Below are 23192 nucleotides of genomic sequence, written 5' to 3'. Positions count from 1 at the left end.
TTTTATAAATTCTAGATATAAGTCCCTTATCTGACATGTCATTACCAAACACTTTTTCCCAGTCTGTGGCTTCCCTTTTTACCCTGTTGGAGAAATTTTTGGATGTGCATAGGGATTTGATTCTTAGAAGGTCCCATTCATCTATTTTATCTTCTCCTGGTTGTAGATCATGAGCAGTTTTAAACACCTCCCCATCCTGCCTATTTTTCTTCTCATACTTTTAATATTCATATGTTAGTTGTTATTGTTAGAAATAAGCCATATTAGATTTTTCAAGTATTGGTTAAAGTTTCAGATTTCTGTTGTTATCTGGATGAAAGATATTAATCTATTGTAGTTTTGATAGCCACTGAAAAACAGGTACTTAATTTTGATGATGTTCTAACATAATAATGGAAAAAAGGACCTTAATTTTTATTTTTTTGCATGAATATGGACTATACTTAGTAACTCCCACAGAACAGAGTATGCAAAGGGAGGAGTAATAACTTCATAATGAAGACGTGGCAAATATCATCTTAACCAAATGTTCAAGTTTACTACTGACACTAGTCATAGATAAAAGACAGCCTCAGACATGTTTTAACAAGAAGGGCATTTCACCTCTGTATATTATTCCCTTAAACCTATAACCCTAGCCTCATCATGAGGAAACATCAAACTAAAATTGTAAGACATTTTACAGACTGTCTAATATTCTCAAAATTTTAAAGATCAGAAGAAAGACTGAGAAACCATTACCAGAGAACACACTACACAGACATAATAACTAAATGCAATGTGATATGGATTGGGTCTTGCTTAGGAAAAAAAGTTGATGAATGGCAATAACTGGTGAAATTCACGTCTAGTTTTGAGCAATAGGGGCATTATAGACAATGTTAGATGGCTCTTAGCTGAAAGCAGAGCATACCAGAGGAATATTTAGCTGCGTTTCATTGATTGTGCAAAGACATTTGACTGTGTGGATCATAACAAACTGTGGCTAACCTTGAGGAAAACAGGAATCTCAGAACACTTGATTGTGCTCATGCAAAACCTAGATTTAAATCAGGAGGCAGCTGTCAAAACAGAGCAAAGAAACACTGCATGGTTCAAAATCAAGAAAGGTATATGCTAGGGTTGCATCCTATCTCCATACCTTTTTAATCTATATGGGGAACAGATCATCCAGGAGGCTGGGCTCTATGAGGAGGAGTGTTGCATCAGAATTGGAGGAAGACTCATCAACAAACTGCATTATGCAGATGACAGAATCTTGTTTATTGAAACCAAGGAGGACCTGAGACATTTGCTGCAGAAGGCCAAGACTGCAGCCTTCAGTTTGGATTGATGCTCAACAACCAGAAAACAAAAATTCTCACCACTGGACTGATTGGTAGCATCAGGATAGAAGGAGAAGAGATTGAGATTGTTAACAGCTTCAACTTGCTTGGCTGTACAATCAGCACTCTTGGTACTAGCATCCAGGAAATCAAAAGATGTATTGCATTGGGAAAATCTGTTGCCAGGGCCCTCTCCAGAGAACTTAAGAGCAACAGTGTCAATTTAGAGATTAAAGTGTGCCTGATCCAGGCCATGGTCTTTACAATTACTTGCTATGTGTCAGAGAGATGACTCAAGATAATAGAAGAATCAATGACTTTGAATTGTGGTGCTGGAGAGGCATATTGAATATACCATGGGCTGGTAAGAATACAAACAAGTCTGTCCTGGAGAGAGTGAAGCTAGGCTGCTCCTTGGAAACAAGGATTTTTGAAGCTCTGTTTGACTTTGGACATGTTGCAAGGAGGGACCAGTTCTTGTAGAGGAACATCATGCTTGGAAGGGTGAGAGAACAGTGCAAAAGAGGAAGGCCCTGGATGAGATGGATTGATTTAGTGACTTGGATAAGAGGGGGGTAGGTGTGTCAAAGATAATGAAATTGGCTTAGGATAGAGCAGGGTTCAGAGCTGTTGTCCATAGGGTCACTATTAGTTGGAGTTGACTCAATGGGACAACAACCTGGTTATGTAAGATGTTAACATTAAAATAAATAGTTGGGTGAAATACACATAACTTTCTGTACTCTTTTTATATCTTTTCTGTAAATCTAAAATTATTCCAAGAGAAGGTTTTTGTTTTAAGAGAATAATGAAAGAAATGACATAGAAAGGGCTAAATGATTTGAAATTTAAGACATAAAAAACAAATGAAGCAGTAACACTGAAAAAAACTTTACATGATGATTACTAATGATTAGTAATATAGAATATACTTTTATAAGTAACACAGAATGTGCTTTTAGAAGACAGTAAGAATACACTATTAACATTTTATGCAAGTAATACATCTCTTCTATATTAGTGTGTCAGATATTATGAGGATGGCACAGGATAGGGCAGGGTTCATATTGGCTGCTCATAATATCGCTGTGAGTCATTCTGTACTCAACAACACCTAACAACAAGAACAACATAATTGCCAATTGCTTCCTGTTCCCAGCATGTATTTTTGTAAATATGCTGTGTTAATTTTTATTTCCAGTCATTTTTTAATAATCTTCCACAAGATTTTACTTGCATGTGATATTAATAACATTGTCTTATAATTTCCGTATTCTATTGGATCATTCTTTTAGGAATGAGGACAAATATGATGGTAGGATATCAGTTTAAAGACTAAGGTGCGTCTTATCCAAACCTTGGTCTTTTCAATTGCTTCCTACCCATCTGAAAGTTGGAAAAGGAATAAAGATGATAGAAAAGAGCTGATGCCTTTAAATTGTGCTGTTGGAGAAGAATACTGGCTGTCAGAAGAATAAAGAAGTCTATCTTGGAGAAAGTGCAACAAGGGTGTTTCTTAGAGGCAAAGTTAGTAAAACTTCATTTTATATACTGTAGTCAAGCTGTCAGGAGGGCCAGTCCTTGGGAAAAAAGACACCATACTGGTAAAGGTGGAGGTCAGAGAAAGAGGAAGACCCTCCAGAAGATGGATTGACACAGGGACTGTAATAAAGTTCTGGAGCAGAGCAGGGATATTAGGATAGGGCGGGTTATGGCAAGATTCAGCTCTGTTGTACATAGCATTGCTATGAGTTGTATTCAGCTTCATGACACCTGACAACAAATGAACTATTGGCATTTTTGAAAATGCTCCCCACAGGAAGGAAACAACTGACAAAAATGTTGATGGTGTGGGTTGTTTGTGCAAAAATACTATTTCCTCACTGGAAAGTAATTATTGATTGCAATTCATGGAAGAAATGCAGTAGTCTATAAATAAGAAACCATTTAAGTTTCTCTAGTAATTAAAGTATTTCCCATCAAAGTAGTATTGGGAACATTTCCTAGTAAATTTGCAGAAGTTGAAAAATGATTCAGTTCTAAGGAAGGTAAATGGATGAGTTATAGATTGGTGCACCTTTTCTGGGAAGTAGTTTGCTAATGCAGGTAGAAGTTTTCACATTATGCATATGATTAGTGCTGTGATCACACGCATGAGATGTTAATAAGGAAGGAATCAGATATCTAAACAACTTTTCTAATAAGACTTTCTACATAGGATTATTGAGAGTGGATCATTTTAGTCTCAAACACGGAGAGATTTATTTAACAATTGATGGCATACTTTTGGAATAGAATATAACAGAGCTATTATGAATTGTGATGTTAGAAAAGCAGTGAAAGGAATATAAAATTCACATATGTCCTCTGATCCCACACATTATATTCATGTGTAGAAAATTGCCTTTAAAAAAGATGACGAGCAAATAGACCATCATGTGAAAATTCGTTGCTTGTTTTTGGGTAGTGAGAAATTATTTTCTTACACTTCTCTGCATTTTCAAAATTGTCTAGTGGAATTGCATGTAACTTTCATAGTGGGCAGAAAAAATAGCATTGTGGTTGATGAATTTCTTTTATTTTTATTGTTGATTTAATTGAGAAGATGTTTAAGCTACGTTTTGTGCTATTATAATTCATAATATTTCTTCTTTCCACCAGGAAGCTTCTCAGGGTCCTCCCACTGCCAAGTGAAAATTGGGCTGCTCTAGTTGGAGAATGGTGTTGCCATCCGGACCCCTTTGCTAATAAGCCACTTCACCCACAAGAGAATGATTGTTTTACTGGAGATACGTTTTTCCTGGTGAATTTAAGAAGTGATGAGCAGCAGCTGAAACCTGAACTAAGCCAAATGGAGATGAAGTCCCTTTCTTCTGAGAATCATTCTGAATTGGTAAAATACCTTTTCAAAATAAACGCTTGTTTTGAAATTGGCTTAGGTGCTACTTCCTCCAGTCTTTTTTTTTTTTTAAAGTTTAGGGTTAACTGCACAGACCATTGTAAAGCCTGAGATGCATAATTTTTGCGTGTTCTCCATGCTCTGCTTTCTTGCTATAGGAAGAACATATGATCTTAAGCTCAAAGTTCTGGAGAGATGGAGAAATAAGGGAAAGAAGACTTCTTCATGAAGTGGGAGTGATCCTATTTTGTCAACCAAAATGCCCTACTTTCTCACTTTTATAGCAAAATTCTGCAATCCAGATACATTTTAGCATCACAAATCCTAATCACACCTATATTACTGCTGTCGAGTTGTCTGACTCACAGAAACCCTATAGGACCGAGTATAATTGCCCCAAAGGATTTCCAACACTGTAAATCTTTACAGAAGCAAATTTGCTGTGAATAATTCAAACCACTGACGTTTAAGGCAGCAGACCAGTGTTAATCCACTGAGCCATCAGGGCTTTAAGTTTAAAAGTGATACTTTGTGTACAATTAAAAACTAAACCAAGTCCATTGTTGTTCATTCAATTCCAACTTATAGTGATCCTAAAGGATGAAGTAGAACTGCCCCATAGAATTTTCAAAGCTATGTGAGTCTTTTTGGAAGCAAATTAGCATGTCTTTTTATAGAGCGACTGGTGGGTTTGAATTACTTACCTCTGGTTAGCAGATGAATGGTTAACCATTCCACTACCAGAACTTTTTACTATATCACTAAGCATAGGTATGTACTGTGTCTACTCATAGTCCAGGTTTCTGTTTATGTTGTAAAACCAGGTGCTGTTGTAGAAGAAAATGGAGATGCCCAAGTTTCTGAATTAAGCTCCTGCTATAGGCTCTACATTCGTCCTTGATAGTGTAAAGTCAAATGGTTCTTGCTATATCAGTTGCTTTAGGGAAAATGCGATTTTCTCAGACTGCAAAGAACAAGCAATTTTCCTTATTTTAAAAGACAGTGAATTTACATTGACTTGGCCCTTGTAGGCATGTGAAGCCAAGTCAATAGAGATGTGATTTTAAAAAGAAAGACTCTTAATTTTATTTTATTTTAGTTTTTTTATTATTAAATTTTATTAGTTTTAATGAACATTTACAGAGATTTTGGGTTTTCATTCATTCATTGTTGCACTGTTAAGAAAGACTCTTAATTTTAATACCTTATTAGTCATTGAAATAAAAACAGTATTGTTTTAAAATTTTATTCAGATATCACTTAATGTTTGTAGTAAAATGGAGCTATCAGCAGAAATAATATAGCAGTTGATCATCTTCATCTGCAGGTAGAACTGTTTTCTGTTTTGAAGACTCTTCAGTGATTTCTTCACACATTGTTGTTAGGTGCCATTGATGTCAACTCTGATGGTAGTGACCGTGTGAACAACAACTCTGAACTTTGCCCTGTCTTGTGCCATGCTCACGGTCTCTGATGTACACAAGTCCATTGTTGCAGTTACCATGTCAGTCCATCTGTTGAGAGCCTTCCTCTCTCTCTGACTCTCCCCCTTTCCTAGCATGACACCTTTCTCCAAGGAGAGACCGACCCTTCCTGACATCGTGCCCGTAGTACATGAGACGAAGTAGCATCATTTTGCCTCTAAAGAGAATCCTCGTTGTGGATCCTCTATCAAAATAAAAATAAATACTTTCACCTAAATATGATTTGCCTTAGTTTATGGTATTTAAAAATTGATTTTAGAGTTAGTGGTAAGAAGGTAATATTAACTTGTGATAATTATAATATCATTTTATTAATGTTAATAAACATTTATATGCTTCAACTTTATTTTAGGGAGTGGTGGTGGCCTAGTGATAAGAAACTGCAACTGCAATCCCAAAGTCATGCAGTTCTAATCCACCCACAGCTCCATGGGAGAAAGATGGACAATTTCCTCCTGTGCTATTGAACTGCCTCTGAAAACCTGCAGGAGGGTCCGCTATGATTAATTTCTGACACACTGGTACACAATAACATATTTTATTTTCTGTGTTTTAACTTTCATATTTGGGATTTTATGTGTTTTAACTTTTTGTGTGTGTTTTAACTTTCAAATTTGCGATCAGCATATACATTTTAAAGATATTTAGTGTGATTTGCAGAGAGTGGGAAAAAATTCAAGAGAAACTATCAGTTTTCTATTTAGATAAAGTGTACACTCTCTGCTGAGATTTTTTCCTTGAATTTGTACCTTTATCAGTTATATGACACCATTTGGCAAGAATTTTTCTTAATTGTAAACAACTCTGCTATGTGTTAAAGGAGGACATTATAGTTTTCAGTATCAGGGATACTGTGGGAAATTATTAACGTGATAAGCTGCTGTTGACAAGATTGTTTTCAAGTTAGCCTAGATAGAAGTTTCACTTTAATTGCATATTGTAGCAGTTGAAAGAGTAGGCCTGTTACCAAAATAGTAACATAAATTTGGAGGGACATGCTTGAACAGTATTCTCAAGGCTCCTGTGGGAAAAAACCTGCTCTGTGTTATTGAAAACCTATTTCTCATATAACCAAGTCTAGCCATCTAACAGGGTTTTGAAATGTCACATGGTGACACAACATCCTAATGGTATCTCTTGGGAAACATTTTTTTAGTGAGACAATATCAAGGGTCCTTAGAAATTGAAACAACACAAAGGAAAATAAAAACGGGGAAGGGAAGCTAATCTCCTTCCCTGAGCAGCTGGGCCATCTCTCACATGCACTGATTTAATGAATCCATAACAGTTTGCTTGTACAGTTCCTACTCTTTGTTATACAGCTTGCTTTGTGATTTTCTTTATGCGTAGGTCAGCAAAAGCACAATAGAAAGTTGTTTCTCTTTAAATAAATTTAAGGGTTATGTAATATCTTAATAAAAAACTTAATTTTAAAAAATAGCACAAAGTCTAACACTGGTTTCTTCCCAGGCCCCTTAGTGTGTTCACTGTCTTAGCTGTACCTCTGCTTTCCCTCATTTTTACATTCGTTTGTCATATTTTTGGTACTAATTTTGATTCCTACTAACATAATAAAATTTGTGCATTTTGTAATGGATGGTAAAAAGGCTGCTTCAGCCTCTTATATGACGTGTAAAATTATTCTAGACTTAGGAGGTGCAGTTACAATGTGTCATTACTCCTTTTATTTATTTTTTAAAAGAATTAACAAAAATTGAACTTTATTATATCACCACAAGCAAGTATAACTAACAGTTTTGCCTTTTTCCTTCCTGGGAATATCAATAGTTTATTGATTATGGCTCCTTTTCTGTTTTGTTAAATGTTAGCTTGTTTCCAAGAAATGAATTATTGAATCTGTAAACATTCACAAATATAAAAAAATAACTTACTGTGAACTTGAACATACCAATCATCCTGATTCATCAGTTATGCTTTAACTTTTCTGAAATGCTTCAAAGTTAATTCCAGATACTATACTATTTCATCCTATATGATATAATATGTAATCCTAAAAATATGTACTTTTTCCTACATAACTACAGTTCCATTATCTCACACAAAAAAGAAAAGATTATTTTTTTGATGAATTAACTACTCTGTAAACAGATTTTGTTAGTTGTCTCAAAAGAGTTTCTACTGGACGTCTATTTGAATCAATAACTACACATTTGATTATATGAAGTAATTTATTCTTTATTGATCAGATTTTAAAACTCTGGTTACTCAGGTCTGGTTAGGATAGAATTTTATTTAGAAAATAAACAAGGAAACAGAACACACATTTCTTGTCTCATTGAAAGAAAAAGCTAAATGTGCAGCAAGAACAGTTATAAATTATGCATATAACAGAGTGCCTGACAAAAGCTTTTCTGCTTCAAATGTGAATTTTTTTTTCTTCTGAACCACTGGTACTCTAATATTACAGCATGATGCCTGACCTAGGCAAGGTCTTTGCAATTACTTGCTGTGCATCAGAGAGCTGGACAATGATTAAAGGTTGACAGAAGAATAATTGATGCCTTTGAGTTGTGGTGCTGGAGAAGAGTCTTGAACATGGACAACTAAGATAACAAGTCTGTCTTGGAGAGAGTGAAACCAGGTTTCTCCTTGGAGGCTAGGATTTTGAAGCTCCGTCTCACATACTTGGGCACATGGCCAGGAGGGACCAGTCCTTGGAAAAGAACATCATGCTTGGAAGCCTGGAGGGACAGCACAGGAGAGGAAGAACTCAGATATGATTGATTTAGTAACTAGGGGTGTGAGGATGCATGTGTCAGAGTCAATGAGACTGACTCAGGACAGAGCAGGCTTCAGAGCTGCTGTATATAGATAGGGTCGGTATGAGTTGCAGGCGACTTGAGGGCACATAACAACAATAGTGTATAGTAAAGGCCTTAATTTTTGGTAAGATGTGATAGGATGGTCAGATTTAATTTGCACAAAATGGATAATTTTCAAAGTGTTTTTGTAGGTTTTAGTGTAAGGAAACATGAACATATAGAAATTATTTTTTTTACATTTGAATATACTGGTTTCTAAGTTGTATTCCTCCTGTTAACCTTGCCTGGACCCTGAACACATTGTTCCCTGTCTTGTTCTCTGAGTCTGTTGATTACCTTTGGTAGGAATGACCCCATCTAGTTAATGCTCTGTTTTGGCCAGCCGGTGAGAGGCACTGGATAGAAGATGTCAGTGGAAAGGCCAGAGGTGACAGTCTGTGATGCCTCCTTCAGGAGTGTATGCTTGAATAGATTTTTGAGCCAGATTTGATCTGAGCTACGAAGTTTGTATTGTGTTTTTATATCTTTAGCCGAGGTTTTGATAGAAAGACTCGAGAATCCTCTTCAATTATTTCAAGAAAGGGTCTTCCAGCTGCCTGCAGCTAGACAAGAGAAAAAAAAAGGGATAAGAGATTATTACCAAAGATTTTTTTAGTGTATGAAGTGATTCAGCTTGGAATTCCTTTATACAGGGAGGAGCCTTAGGGCACTTATAAAGTTTTACTGCTAGTGTGAGAATGAGCCCAAGCAAAAGGATAAGTCACAGAGAAATACCCCAATATTATTTGTGCAATTGCTTTTGACTTGTTTTGACCTCAAACTACAGAAATACATTTTCATCAAGATCCTATCATATGCACACACCCTATCTCAAGCCACTTTCTTCCAGCAGTGTTGAGCCTGTGTTGGAAGCACTGTGATTTTTTCTATTACATTACATTTTTTAAAAAAAATTCAGTCTGTTACTCACTATGTTGATTCCATGACCCACTTATGTAGTTTGGGGGAATACTTGGCATTGTACTTTAGAGGGACCAGTTTTAGCATCTGAAGAATAATTCAAATATGAACTCTTTTTGCTAATAATGGCCCATGGATGTAAGTGTTCTTGTTAGCAACTTTTTAGGAAGTCACTATTAATGTCAAGTGAAATATAATTGTACAAAACAGTTAAGACTTTTCTCTTATATAAATTAATTTCTTAGAAAATAAAAGTGTACCTTAGACCAGTGCTCTCTATTCTTTGCTTTCCTGAAAGGAATAATCTCAAAGAGCTACAACTGCAGAAGTAATCCTTCTCCCTGCCCAGTTTTATATGCCTTCTGCCATGTGTAATTTATCTGTTTGCAAGAAATGTTTATGACATTAACAAGAATTATTATTTGATGTGAAAGGACATTGTCTTATTTGTATAATGTTTAGATCACTGCTAGCTATTTTAATCTGGCCCCAGATACTAAACTCAGATATAGAATATTTTTAATTTTAAGAATATAATTTGCAGTTATACATTACTTAGTTGAAAATAGGATTATTTGTATAAATTAAATATTTTTACTGTACTAATTGTGGATGGTTATGAGTTCTAGGTTATTTTTCCATAAATTAAACTGGTCTACATCTTGCTTGGATCCACGGTTAAAACACCCTTGGTCCCATCAATCAGGAAATAAAGAGAGACATTGCACTGGGAAAATCTTCAGTTAGGGACCTTTCCGAATTAATGAGGAGTAGTGATATCAGTTTGAGGACTAAGATGCATCTGATTCAGGCCATAATCTTTCTGATTACTAGCTATGCCTCCGAGACCTGCACAATGAATAAGAATGACAGAAGAAGAAATGACACCTTTGAGCTGAGGTGTTGAAGAAGAGCATTAAACATCCCATGGATGGCCAAGAGAACAAAAGATATGTCTTGGAGGTGGTGCAACTAGAGTGCTCTTTGGTGGCAGGGAAGATGAGGCTTTGCCTCATATACTTTGGACATGTTGCTAGGATGTGCTATTCCTTGGAGAGGGACATGATACTGGGGAAGGGTGGAGGGTTGGCGAAGGAGAGGAAGACCCTCAACTAGGTGGACTGATGAGATCACTTCTGCAATGGGCTTTTGTCTATCAGGAAGTGTGAGGATGGTGCAGGACAGGACAGGGTTCACATTTTTTTGTTCATAGGGTTGCTATGAGTCATGCTCAATTCAATGGCACCTAACAACAACAACAACAACAACAACAACAACAAACTGGTCTAAGAGTCAATAGGAAACTTTGCTGGCCTAGTGGTAAGAAGCTGTGCTGTGATTCCCAAAGGCACAGAGTTCAAATCCACCAGCTGCTCTGCTGGAGAAGTTTGAACAGTCTCCTCCCATGTAATTGACTGCATCTGATAATCTACTGGAGGAACAGCTATGGGTTCTGACTTGATGGCAAACAAGAAGAAGGAGTGTGAATAACTTTAGTTCTACACCTCTATTTTCTATACATGAATTAGGAAAAGTTACCCACCTTCTCATTGATTGCATACCATCTGCCTACTCTCAGTTATAAGGATATTTGGAAGTGCTTTTGTAAATGTAAGGTATTTATTGTTTTGATTAATTTGTCAATGTTTGCTCATCAAGAATTGTTTTTGTTTGAAAAAATTCAGTACATCATTCTGTTTTTAGATTTAAAAAATCTTCTCTATGCAGGTGAATTATGCATAGGAACTAGTGTATTCCCAGTGTTGAGTAGAGGGCAGAATAAAATGTAAAGTTCAATGTATACTCTAGAGACTGTGTTAAAATTGTATATTCCTTTTAAGAAAAGCTGAATGACATTTAAATGACATTTTTCTGTTCTGCAGAAACCAAAGGCAAATACCAAAGTAATTTGTAAGCGTTGCAAGATAATGCTGGGGGAGAGCATATCGTCAGGTAAGACTCAACCAAAACCCACAATTGTTACCTTCTACCTGAAACAGATCAAACCAGCAGTAACCAAGAAAACTGCAAGAGTTCCTAGTACGCACACTTGAAATATACCTGACAGTTTTACATATTGTTCTGTGCCATCAAGTTGGAGCCAATTGGTAGCTGACCCTCAGGTGGGTTTTCAGAGACTTTACGTCTGTCGTACAGGAAGACGTTACTTGTCTTTCTCTCACAAAGAAACCAGTGGATTTGAACCACCTGCCTTTGGGTTGCCTGTGTAACTCCTTACCCATTTGATCACCAGAGCTTTCTTGTGTTATACAGCAAATTTTCAAAATACAAATTAACTAACCGATTATCTTCTAATAAACCAAGAAACTTCTATTTTAGACTTTATAAGTGTGTAGAATTGAGTCTTAAGCATTAAGCAATTGAGTCATTTTTCAGTTCTTCATGTCTTTTTGTACAAATAAAGCAGTAGTATAAAGTATGTGCTTGGATCTCTTTAATAGAAGATTGGAGCCTTTTTCTTTATTTTTTAAAATTATGAAATGAAGTTAAGTAGTTTACGTCCATAAGTCATACTTTCTTTTTTGTTTATGCAGCACTTTATTTCATTGTACTAGAGTTTTAATTTTTCACTTCCCTCTCTTTCTCTTCTTTTTCCTGGTAACCCCCAAGATTGAGTCTACTTCTGTGTAAACTGTCTATGGCTTCTAGTGTTAGTGGTCGGGTGACCGAATTCATAAGGACTAGTGGTACTAACCTATAGGTTGCACCTCTCTTGTGGTTTGAATCCACCAGCGGCTCCATGGAAGAAAGATGGGCAGTATTCTCCCGAGTGATTACAGCCTTGGATGCCTCTGAAGGGTAAACTGTGACTTGGTTCTGACTAGACAGCAATTAGGGAGAGAGTTCAATCTTATACCATGATTTTCCTTTTGTGACTGGTTTTTGTCTTTCAGCATCATTTTTTTCTAGTTTCATCCACGTTGTGCAGTGTTTAACAAACCCTTGATCATGTTTTGTAATGTGTATGACTCCATTGTATCACAGTTTGTGTTCATGTACCACATTTTCTTTACCTATTTATCAGTTGATGGGGATGTGATCGTTCTAATGCGAAACTTATACTTGGACCAGGAGGCAGTCGTCAGACAGAACAGAGCAAGGGAACACTGCATGGTTCAAAATTGGGAAGGGCGTACGCCAACGATGCATCCTATCTCCATACCTTTTCAACCTATATGCAGAACAGATTATCCGGGAGGCTGGGCTCTATGAGGAGAAATGTGGGGTCAAGATTGGTGGACGATTTATCAACAACCTGCGTTATGCGGATGACACAAACCTGCTTGCTGAAACTGAAGAGGACCTGAAGCACCTGCTGCAGAGTGTCAAGGACTGCAGCCTACAATATGGATTGAGGCTCAGTGTCAAGAAGACAAAGATTCTCACCACTGGACCAATTGGCAGCATCAGGATGGATGGTGAAGAGATTGAGATTGTACACAGCTTTAGTTTGCTTGGCTCTGTAGTCAACACTATTGGCACCAGCAGCCAGGAAATTAAAAGGCGCATTGCCATGGGAAAGTCTGCTGTTAGGGACCTCTCCAAAGTACTGAAGAGCAGTGGTGTCTCTCTGGAGACTAAGGTGCGTCTGATACAGGCTATGGTCTTCTCAATCACTTGTTATGCATCAGAGAGTTGGACAATGACCAAGGAGGATAGAAGGAGAATTGATGCCTTTGAGCTGTGGTGCTGGAGAAGAGTATTGAGAATACCATGGACTGCTAGGAAAACAAACAGATTTGTCCTGGAAAGGGGTAAACCAGGTGGCTCCTTGGAGACAAGGGTTCTGAGGCTCCGTCTAACATACTTTGGACATGTTGTGAGGAGAGACCGGTCCTTGGAGAGGGACATCATGCTTGGGAGGGTGGAGGGACAGCGCAGGAGAGGAAGGCCCTCGATGAGGTCGATTGATTCAGTGACTGGGGTAATCAGGATGGGAGTGTCAGAGACAGTGCGATTGGCACAGGACAGAGCGGAGTTTAGGGCTGTTGTACATAGGGTCGCTCTGAGTCGCAAGCGACTCGACGGCACATAACAACAACAACAACAACATGCTGTTGTAAACAGTGCTGTAATAAACTTGAGGGTGAGTTTATCAGTTTGTGTTGTAGCTCTTCTTTGTCTGAGATATATACTGAGTAGGGGGATTCCCAGATCCAATGGTATTTCTATTTCCAACTTCCTAAAGTAGAGCCTTTTTCATAACACAGTTTATCAGTTAGTAGAGTTGGTACCCAGAGACTAAGAAATTGCTTTGCTGCCTGCCCACCTGCTTTAAGACTGTTTCATATAGTATTTGGGGACAGAAATAAAGAATAGGGACTAGAGAAGTTCTTTTGAAGGGAGAGAAACATGTTTTGAGTTTCATACATTGTTCTTTGTTTCTTTTTTTTCTGCTGTGCTAATAATGGTTTTTGTAAAGTGATAAGCTGCTTTAAAATATAATAATGAAAATCCTGATAATTAAAATGCTCCACTATTAAAATATAGTTTAAAAATTTCTAAAGAGCTCCTACATGCTGTGTCAATTTTATGGCTGTTGAAGAATTGCTTTTAATATAACTAATAAAAAATGTGGGTTTAAGTGAAGTTATTATACTTAAAGGAAGAGCAGATTGTGATTTGTTTGGTTTATTTGTTTTCTGAGTCATCAAAAATTTTATGTACTTAAAGTGAGCAGAAAATAAAAAATGAATAGTATATGATGCCACCTTCAATGTTGTTTTGAGAATAAAAGCAAACCTTTCATTAACAACTTCGAAAATTTTAAAGCTTTTTGTTAAATAAGGTGAATTTATGTTCAAAATGATTTTGTCTTTTTTTCTGATGCCTGATTAAAGTGACAGTGTAGGAATAAAAATGATGTACACCCACAAAGTAAAGAGAAACAGAAAGAAAAGAACATAGATTTCAATAGATCGTGAGCTAAAATACTCAGAGAAGTATGGTGATGCACATGAAGCTTGGAGGAAGCTGCGATTAGGGGTAAACACAAGGTCATTTGGGTGACAAATGAGGCACTGTTCACTGTAGAAACCCAAGACAGTTGAGTTTTGTTTTGGGTTTTTTTTTTCTTTTCTTTTTTTCTTGAATCAATGAACTATAGTATCATTATTTTTTTAAATTTTGTCTTTTAAAATTAATTTTAATGAATGTTTACAGAGATTTTGGATTGCCATACATTCATTGTTGTATTTTTCTCCCTGCCCATCCCTCTGCCCAGTTCTCTCTTCTCTTTGAAAAGTAAAAGAAAAATTATTTCATTGGTATAGAAATCTCTCTCCCAGCCCCTGCCCCGAGTACCCTCCACTATGCAACCTTCTTTCTGGACTCTTGTCATAACCATAATACCCAATCATATATCACTTTCAAACAGTTCTGTCCTTCATCTGTTTCAATGTAGTATATATAATGAGTTTTGAGACATAAGTTAACAAGGAGGGCAAGCTGAGCAAAGGGGCTAGACACAGAATGATGAACTCAGACCTCTGAACCATCAGCAACGGTGAGGAAGGCAGAGGGTAGTAGAGTGAGGTTCAAATCTGCTGTTCATAGGGTTGCTATCAGTTGCAGTTGACTTGTTATGCAGCACATAACAACAACAATGATATATAACTATATGGAGAGAGAGATGAGACGTAGACATGTATGATTAAGAAAATGGTTTGGAAAACAACTATGAGATATTATCTCACCCCAGTAAGAATAGCAAAATTTAACAGAACAGCAAACAACAAGTGCTGGTGAGGTTGTGGAGAAACTGAAACTGTTATTCACTGTTGGTGGGAGTGTAAAATGGAAGGCATTATGGCGCTTTCTCAAAAATTTGCAAATAGAAATACCATTTGACCCAGCAATTCCATTACTGGGAATATACTCTAAAGAAACCATACCTGCCACCCAAGCAGATATATGCACACCTATGTTTATTGCACCTTTGTCCACAATAGCAGAGTTGGAAACAACCTAAGTGCCCATCAACAAACGAATGGATAGAGAAGCTGTGGTATATTTACACAATGGAATGTTATGCTGCATTGAAAACCAAGGAACTCATGAAATAGTAATATACAATGAGTGACCCTGGAGGACGTTATGCTGAGTGAAATATCACAATCACAAAAAGACAAATACTGCATTGTGCCACTGTTGTAAAATGGGACTGATATTGGTGTTGGGGGGAGACTGAGAAAGATGGGATAAATTATGTATACTGCTTTGAAACAGATGAGAGAGAGAACTGTTTAAAAGGGATATATGATTAGGTATTATTGTCATGTACATGGATTGCCATGAAAACAGATTCATTCTGGAGAGGGTTAAACCAGGCTGCTCCTTGGAGGCAAGGATTCTGGGGCTTCGTCTGACATACTTTGGACATGTTATAAGGAGGAACAAGTCCTTGGAGAGGGACATCATATTTGGGCAGGTGGAGAGACAGCGCAAGAGGGGAAGACCCTCTTATGAAGGGATTGATTCAGTGACTGGGGTAATCAGGATGTGTCAGAGGGGTGTGTCAGAGACAGTGCAATTGGCACAGGATAGAGCAGGTTTTAGGGCTGTTGTACATAGGGTTGCTATGAGTCGCAAGCGACTGGACAGTACATAACAACAACAACTATTATTGTCATGACAGGAGTCCAGAATGAAGGCTGTATAGTGGAGTGGAGTTGGGTGGAGGGATTGTATAACAATGGAAGAATTTTACTTTTTTAAAGAAAAGAGTGAACTTGGGAGGAGGGGTGGGCAGGGAGAAAAGTACAACAATGAATGAAAGGAAAAAAAAATAGTTTATAGTTTTGGAATCTGGCAAGTCCCAAATCTGTGGGTCAGGCATGAGGCTAGAAGTTTTTTCTCATTCATGTGGTATATGTTAGTGAACCCCAAATCCTTAAGTCTGGCAGAAGGTGACTAGCTCAAAGTATTGTGGGAGCTGGTGAATCCCCAAATCTATAGGTCAGGCAGCAGACTATTGGCTCATGTACCAAGATCTGGAGCTCAGAAGAGGATGAGTTGCATCAGAAATGATAGTAAATGAGCCTTGCTGGAATGTCCATATGTAGTAGATGCAGTCTGTATCCTTGAGGAAGTTCTCCCTAGATCAGATCACAAAAAGAGAATATAATATAGTACAGAGAACCATGGCTTAGTTAAATTGACACATGAAATAAGCCATCCCTCTTCATCCCTTGTTAGTGTGACACCTGTTCATATGTCCTTAAGCCATTGGCAATTTCTAAATAAAGACAATTATAAAGCTGTATTTGGACCTAACATGATAACAACTAATGTGTGTACGACCAAAACCTCACTAGTCTTATTGAGAGCCTACCTTTTGTATTAAGATGGAATATGGAAGGGAACTCTGGTGGCCTAATGACAAGAAGCTGCGCTGCAGTCCTGAAGGCAAGCAATCTAAGTCTACTCGCTGCTGCTCGTGACTAGGGATGATAGAGAATAATTGATGCCTTTGAACTGTGGTGCTGGAGAAGAGTGTTGAATATACCATGAACTGCTAAAAGAACAAAAAGGTTCGTCCTGGAAAAGGTGAAACCAGGCTGCTTGCTCTTTGGAGGGAAGGTTTCTGAAGTTTCGTCTGACATACTTTGGACATGTTATAAGGAAGGACAGCATGCTTGGAAGGGTAGAGGGACAACGCAGGAGAGGAAGGCCCTGGATGATATGGATTGATTCAGTCACTGGGGCAGTGGGGGTCGATGTGTCAGAGACCTAAGGTTGGCACAGGAGAGAGCAGGGTTAAGGGCTCTTGTACATAGGGTCACTATGAGTCGCAAGTGACTCGGCAGCACATAACAACAACAACAGCTGCTCTACAGGAGAAATATGGTCAGTCTCCTCCAGTGTGATTAACTGCCTCTGAAAACCCACTAAAGGGTCTGCTATGGGTAAGTTCCAACTCTTTGGTACACAGCAACAACAATGGGATAAGGAGGGAAAAAGAAACCACATTAGGTATGCACATTTGTGTATATGCAGATCTCCTCAGTTCACCATAGTTCTTTACCTGGAAATTTCGCTGAGGTAGAAGGCACCTGTTTTTTGTCATGCTAATTTCCCACCTTCTAGTATGAAAATGAAAGATCTTTGGTGGTATAGTGGTAGGAAACTGTACTGCAATCCCGAAGGGATGCAGTCCGAATCCATCAGCTGCTCTCTGGGAGAAGGATGGGCAATCTCCTCTCATGTCTCTGACTCTAGTACACCACAACAATGTGCAAATAAAGAAGACTTGAATTGGAATAATTTGTAGGACTCGATTTTATTGAAGATTTTTGGAGTGATATGATGAACAAAGACTTGAATTTTAGGGAGTCACATGTGAAGCGCTATAGAATGAGTTGTGGCCCCCATCTAACATGAGTTGTAAATCCTAAATTATGCATATAGGTTTAATCCCATTTGTGACTGTTATTGTTGTTATGCACCGTGGAGTTAGAACCTATCCATAGCTGACCCTCCCCATGGGTTCTCAGAGGCAGTTTAATCACACAGGAGGAGATTGCCCATCTATCTCCCACGGAGCAGCCTGTAGATTTGAACTATGTGCTTTCAGGATTTCAGCACAGTTCCTTTCCGTCAGGCCACCAGATCTTAGTATGGGTTATTGGTTTTATATAGATGATTGTTGTTGTTATGTTCCCTTGAGTCAGTCACGACTCACAGTGATCCTATGAACAACCAATCTGAGCCTTGCCCTACTCTATGCTATACTTACCATCTTTGACATACTTGAGCCCATTGCTACAGCCTCCATGTCAATCCTTTTTGATGAGGGTTTTCCTTAGTTACACTGGCCCTCCATCTTTACAAGCATGATGTCCGTCTCCAAGGACTGGGCCCTCATAGCAACATGACCAAATTGTATGAAGTAGAATTTCAAATCCTTGCCTCCAAGAAGCATCATGGTTTGTTCTTTTGCAGTCCATGGGTTGTTCAATGTTCTTCTTCAACACTACAACTCAAAGACATTGATCTTCTGCCATCTTTCAGATATATAACAAACAATTGAGAAGACCATGACTTGGATCAGGCACACCTTAGTCTTGAAAATGACCTCATTGCTCTTTAGTACTCTGGAGAAGTCCTTGACAGCAGATTTTCCCAGTGCTGATATTGAGGGTATTAATTGTGGATCCAAAAAAGATGAAAGCATTGACAAACTCAGTCTCTTCTCTGTGTATCATAATATTGCCTGTTGACCTAATGGTGAGGATTTTTATTTTCTTCTTATTAAATTGTCACCATATTGAAGGCTGTAGTGCTTGATCAAGCACTTCAAGTCCTACTCGATTTCAGTGAGCAGTGTTTCTATCTATCATTTACATAACTCAGGTTGTTGATGAGACTTCTTCCTATCCTGATGCCTCATTCTTTTTCATAAAATTCAGCTTCTTGAATGATTTATTTAGCATACAGACTGAATATATATAAAGGATATACCCCTGATACATAACTTTATTGATTTTAAACCATTCAATATTCCCTTGCTCTAGTCACACAAAATAATTGGTCGACATTGAAATATTTCAGGAAGTACTGTATTATCAAGAGCAATGGTAATGATAGAAGAAGTCCAAGCTGCACTGAAGGCATTGGCAAAAAACCAAAAACTAGGGCCCCAGGAATCAATGAGGTACCAGTTCACACATTTCATCTAACAGATGCAGCCCTGGACATGCTTACCAATCTATGTGACAATATTTGGATTACAGCTGCTTGGCCAACTGACTGGAAGAGATCTATGTTTGTTCCCATTCCCAAGAAAGGTGATCCAACAGAATTTGGAAATTACTGAGCAATACCAGTATCACATGCAAGCAAAGTGCTGCTGAAGATCATCCAAAAATGGCCAGAACAGTGTACTGGGAGAGAACTGCCAGAAGGTCAGACTGGATATAGAAGAGGCTGTGGTCTCAGGGATACCAGGGATGGATTTAACTGAAAGCAAATAATACCAGAAAAATTCCTGTTTGTGTTTTATTGATTATATAAAGGCATTTCTGAGTCTCTATCTCCTCTCCATCCTTCATGACATAGCTTATTGGTCCAGCGGTAAGAATCTTTGTTTTCCTGACATTGAGATGCAGTCCATACTGAAGGCTGCAGTCCTTGACCTTCTGCCACAAGTGCTTCAAGTCCTCCTTACTTTCAGCAAGCAAGGTTGTGTCATCTTCATAACACAAGTTATTGATGAGTCTCCTTCCAATCCTGATGCCACACTCCTCATAGAGTCCAGCTTCTCGGATAATTTGCTTGTTGTTGTTGATTGCTTTGAGTAGAGCACAACTCATAGCGACCCTATGAACAAAAGATCTGTAGCCCCTCTACAACTATCGACATTTATCAAAGTTCATAGAGTTTCCAGAGGCATGTTGTTTAAGAAGTGGATGCCACTCCTGCTTCCAAACCTGTCATAGTATGTTACTGTTTTTATATGACATTAAGTCACTTGTGATGTATAGTGACCCTATGTATAGCAGCTCTAAACCCTTCCCTGTCCTGTCAAACTAACTCCAACACACCAACCCCCATTACCCCAGTTATTGTATCAATCCACCTCATGTGGGGTCTGCCTTTCTTGTGTTGCCTGTGCATCCTTCTGAACATGATGTTCTTCTTCAAGGATCGATCTCTCCTGGCCACATGCCCAAAGTAAGTGAGGCAGAGCTTCAAAATCCTAACCTCCAAGGAGAGATTTGGTTTCACCCTCTCCAAGACAGACCAATTTGTTTTCTTGGCAGTCCATGGTGTGTTTAAGACTCTTCTCCAGCACCACAACTCAAAGGCATTTGTTCTTCTGTCATCCTTAGTTGTTGTCCAACTCTCTGTAGCATAACAATTAATGAGAAGACCATGGCCTGAATTAGGCGCATCTTTATATCTAAACTGACATTGTTGCTCTTCTGCACTCTGGAGAGGTCCCTGACAGCAGATTTTCCCAATGCAATTTGTCTTTTGATTTCCTGACTGCTGGTATTAAGAGGGTTGATTGTGGATCTGAGCAAGCTGTAATTGCTAACAACCTCAATCTCTTCTCCATCTATTATGGTACTGCCAATTGGCCCATTGGTGAGGATCTTGTCTTCTTGATGTTGAGCGTCAATCCATATTGAAGACTACACTCCTTGACCTTTTGCAGCAAGTGCTTGAGGTCCTCTTTAGTTTCAGCAAGCAAGGTTGTTTCATCTGCATACAGATTGTTTAGCATACGGATTGAATAGGTATGGAGAGAGAATACAATCCTAGTGTACTGCCTTCCCAATTCCAAACCATACAGTGTCAGCAGCCTCATCTTACTTGGATCCACAGTTAACAGCCTTGGGATGAGCAGTGAAGAAATAAGGAGACACACTGTGCTGAGGAAATCTGTACTTAAGGAACTTTCCAAATTATTGAGGAGTAGTGATGTCAGTTTGAGGATTAAGGTGCATCTGATTTAGGCCATAGTCTTTCTGATTACTAACTCTGCATCTGGGAGCTGGACAATCAATAAGGATGACAGAAAAATTTGATGTCTTTGAGCTGAGGTGTTGGAGAAGAGCACTGAACATCCCATGAACAGCCAAGAAAACAAGCAGATATATCTTGGAGAAGGTGCAGCTGGAGTGCTCTTTGAAGGCACGAATAATGAAGCGTTGCCTCACATACTTTGGTCATGTTGCTAGGAGGTGCTGTTCCTTGGAGAAGGACATGATGTTGAGAAGGATGGAGGGTTGGTGACGTAGAGGAAGACCTTCAACCAGGTGGATTGATGTGGTGACTGCTGCAGTGGGCTCTTGTGTCAAGAAGTGTGAGGATGGTGCAGGATAGGACAGGGTTCAGATCTTTTGTTCATAGGGTCGCTATGAGTCATGCTCAACTACATGGCACCTAACATCAACAACAGAGGCTTTTGTCTGTGTCCATCATAACAAATTATGGCTAATTTTAAGAAGAACGGAAATCGCAGAACACTTAATTATGCTCAAGAAGTGATGTTTGAATCTTCTGGTATTGTTTCAGAGGCTACATTCAATAATCTTTGAAAAATCTGATTATTCTTCTATCCCTGATGAACAGTCACTCTTGGAAAAGATCATGGAGCTCTTTGTGAAAGCCTAGGAGATACATTGTTGATATACATTTTTGCTAGTGTGGGCCTTCCTCAAGGGACTTCATGTAAGGGTTGTGATTCTGCAATCTGTCTCAAGTCTGAAAAATGATTGTAGCACACTCTTTTCTGGTATAAAGACCTAGAATTTTTGTTCTTGTAGAAAATCTGATAACCTAAGTTATCAACAAACGAATGGATAGAGAAGCTGTGATATATTTACACAATGGAATACTATGCTGCATTGAAAAACATGGAACTCATGCAATATTATTCAAAATGGGTGACCGTGGAGGAAATTATGCTGAGTGAAATATCTTGGTCACAAAAAGACAAATACTGCATGGTGCCACTGTTGTAAAACAGGACTGACATCTGGGTTGGTGTAAGACTGAGAAAAACTGGATAAGTTACGTATACTGCATTGAAACAGATGAGGAAGAGAACAGTTTAAAAGCGATATTATGATATTATGGTTATCGCAAAAGTCCAGAATGAAGGTTGCATAGTGAAGTGTACTCGGGGCAGGGGGCGGGGATTGTATCAATGAAGGAATTTTTCTTTTACTTTTCAAAGAGAAGAGCGAACTGGGTGGGGAGGGGTGGGCAGGGAGAAAAGTGCAGCAGTGAATGAATGGAAATCCAGAATCTCTGTAAATGTTCATTAAAATTAATAAGCTTTAAAAAATCTAGTAAATATTTAGTTGTTATTCCTTTTGTTTTACTCCTAAGGTCATCAAGTAAATTAATAGTCAGTAAATCCATCTGAGTCCAGTTATTTTGATTGTAGCTTGGATTCTGCTGCACTTAGGGTATCCAGGTTCACCTTGGTTTCAGTGATGAAGCATAGTCATTTGGCCCCTACAGACTCAGGGTCCAGGCAGGCCCATTATAGTTAGTGTCTTAATCCAGTTAGGACAGTGCCTACTTCAAATCTGACTTATATTGAAAATAAATACATTAGTGTTAAAGGTTGCTGGAGTTCTCTTCACAAATTATTCACAAATTTACCAAAGGTGTGTAAAGGCAGTAAATTTGATGTCCTCTGGGTACTTTATGGATGGATTTTTGGGTCGAACATGATAAAGACACTCTAACATGCCAATTTTCCTTCATCTTTGCATACTTTCTACAGTATATCAAGCCATATATGGTGTCTCACCTTAATTTAATATTGGCTGCCTCAGGCTCACACTCCACACTTCACCTCTTGGGACTGCCTGGAACTTAGGTCTAGAAGGAAAAAGGGTTATGGAGGTGGGTCATGGTCATGTCTTGATAGGCACTGCTTCAGACACGACCCCAGCTAACTGTCTCAGACAAAAGCTCTTCAGACTCAGGTGGGTCCATGCCATCAGATGGGGAAGGAAGAGTTAATGATTTTACTGGAAAGAAGATAATGTGGCTTAGGATACAAAAGTGGAAGCAAGAGGGCTGGTTCTTTTGGTAAAAGTAAACCAGTGGAATTTAGGAATTCTGTAGCTTCCTGATTATCTGCCTACATGTCTGTATCCTGTGATTCATGATTGCATTTTTTTTTTAAAAACATTGTTGTTATCGTAGGAGTATGCAATGAGGGTTGTAGAGTGGATTATATTTGGGGCTAGGG

The 23192-nt window shown here is 38.3% G+C and overlaps 1 protein-coding gene across 1 annotated transcript in view; it reads left to right on the top strand.

Moving 5' to 3' along the window:
* The window catches only part of LOC102867460 (E3 ubiquitin-protein ligase E3D-like), a 194710-nt gene that overhangs the window by 53958 nt on the left and 117560 nt on the right, over positions 1-23192 (top strand). The window contains exons 5-6 of the mRNA XM_006892159.1: positions 3987-4218; positions 11335-11404. Of these exons, the coding sequence (XP_006892221.1) occupies positions 3987-4218; positions 11335-11404 (302 nt within the window). The remainder of the gene's footprint in view (positions 1-3986; positions 4219-11334; positions 11405-23192) is intronic.

This window comes from Elephantulus edwardii, unplaced genomic scaffold, assembly GCF_000299155.1.
Source record: "Elephantulus edwardii isolate Elephantulus edwardi_28Jun2011 unplaced genomic scaffold, EleEdw1.0 scaffold00111, whole genome shotgun sequence".
Classification (NCBI taxonomy): Eukaryota; Metazoa; Chordata; class Mammalia; order Macroscelidea; family Macroscelididae; genus Elephantulus; species Elephantulus edwardii.
This window is presented reverse-complemented; position numbering and strand designations above follow the sequence as displayed.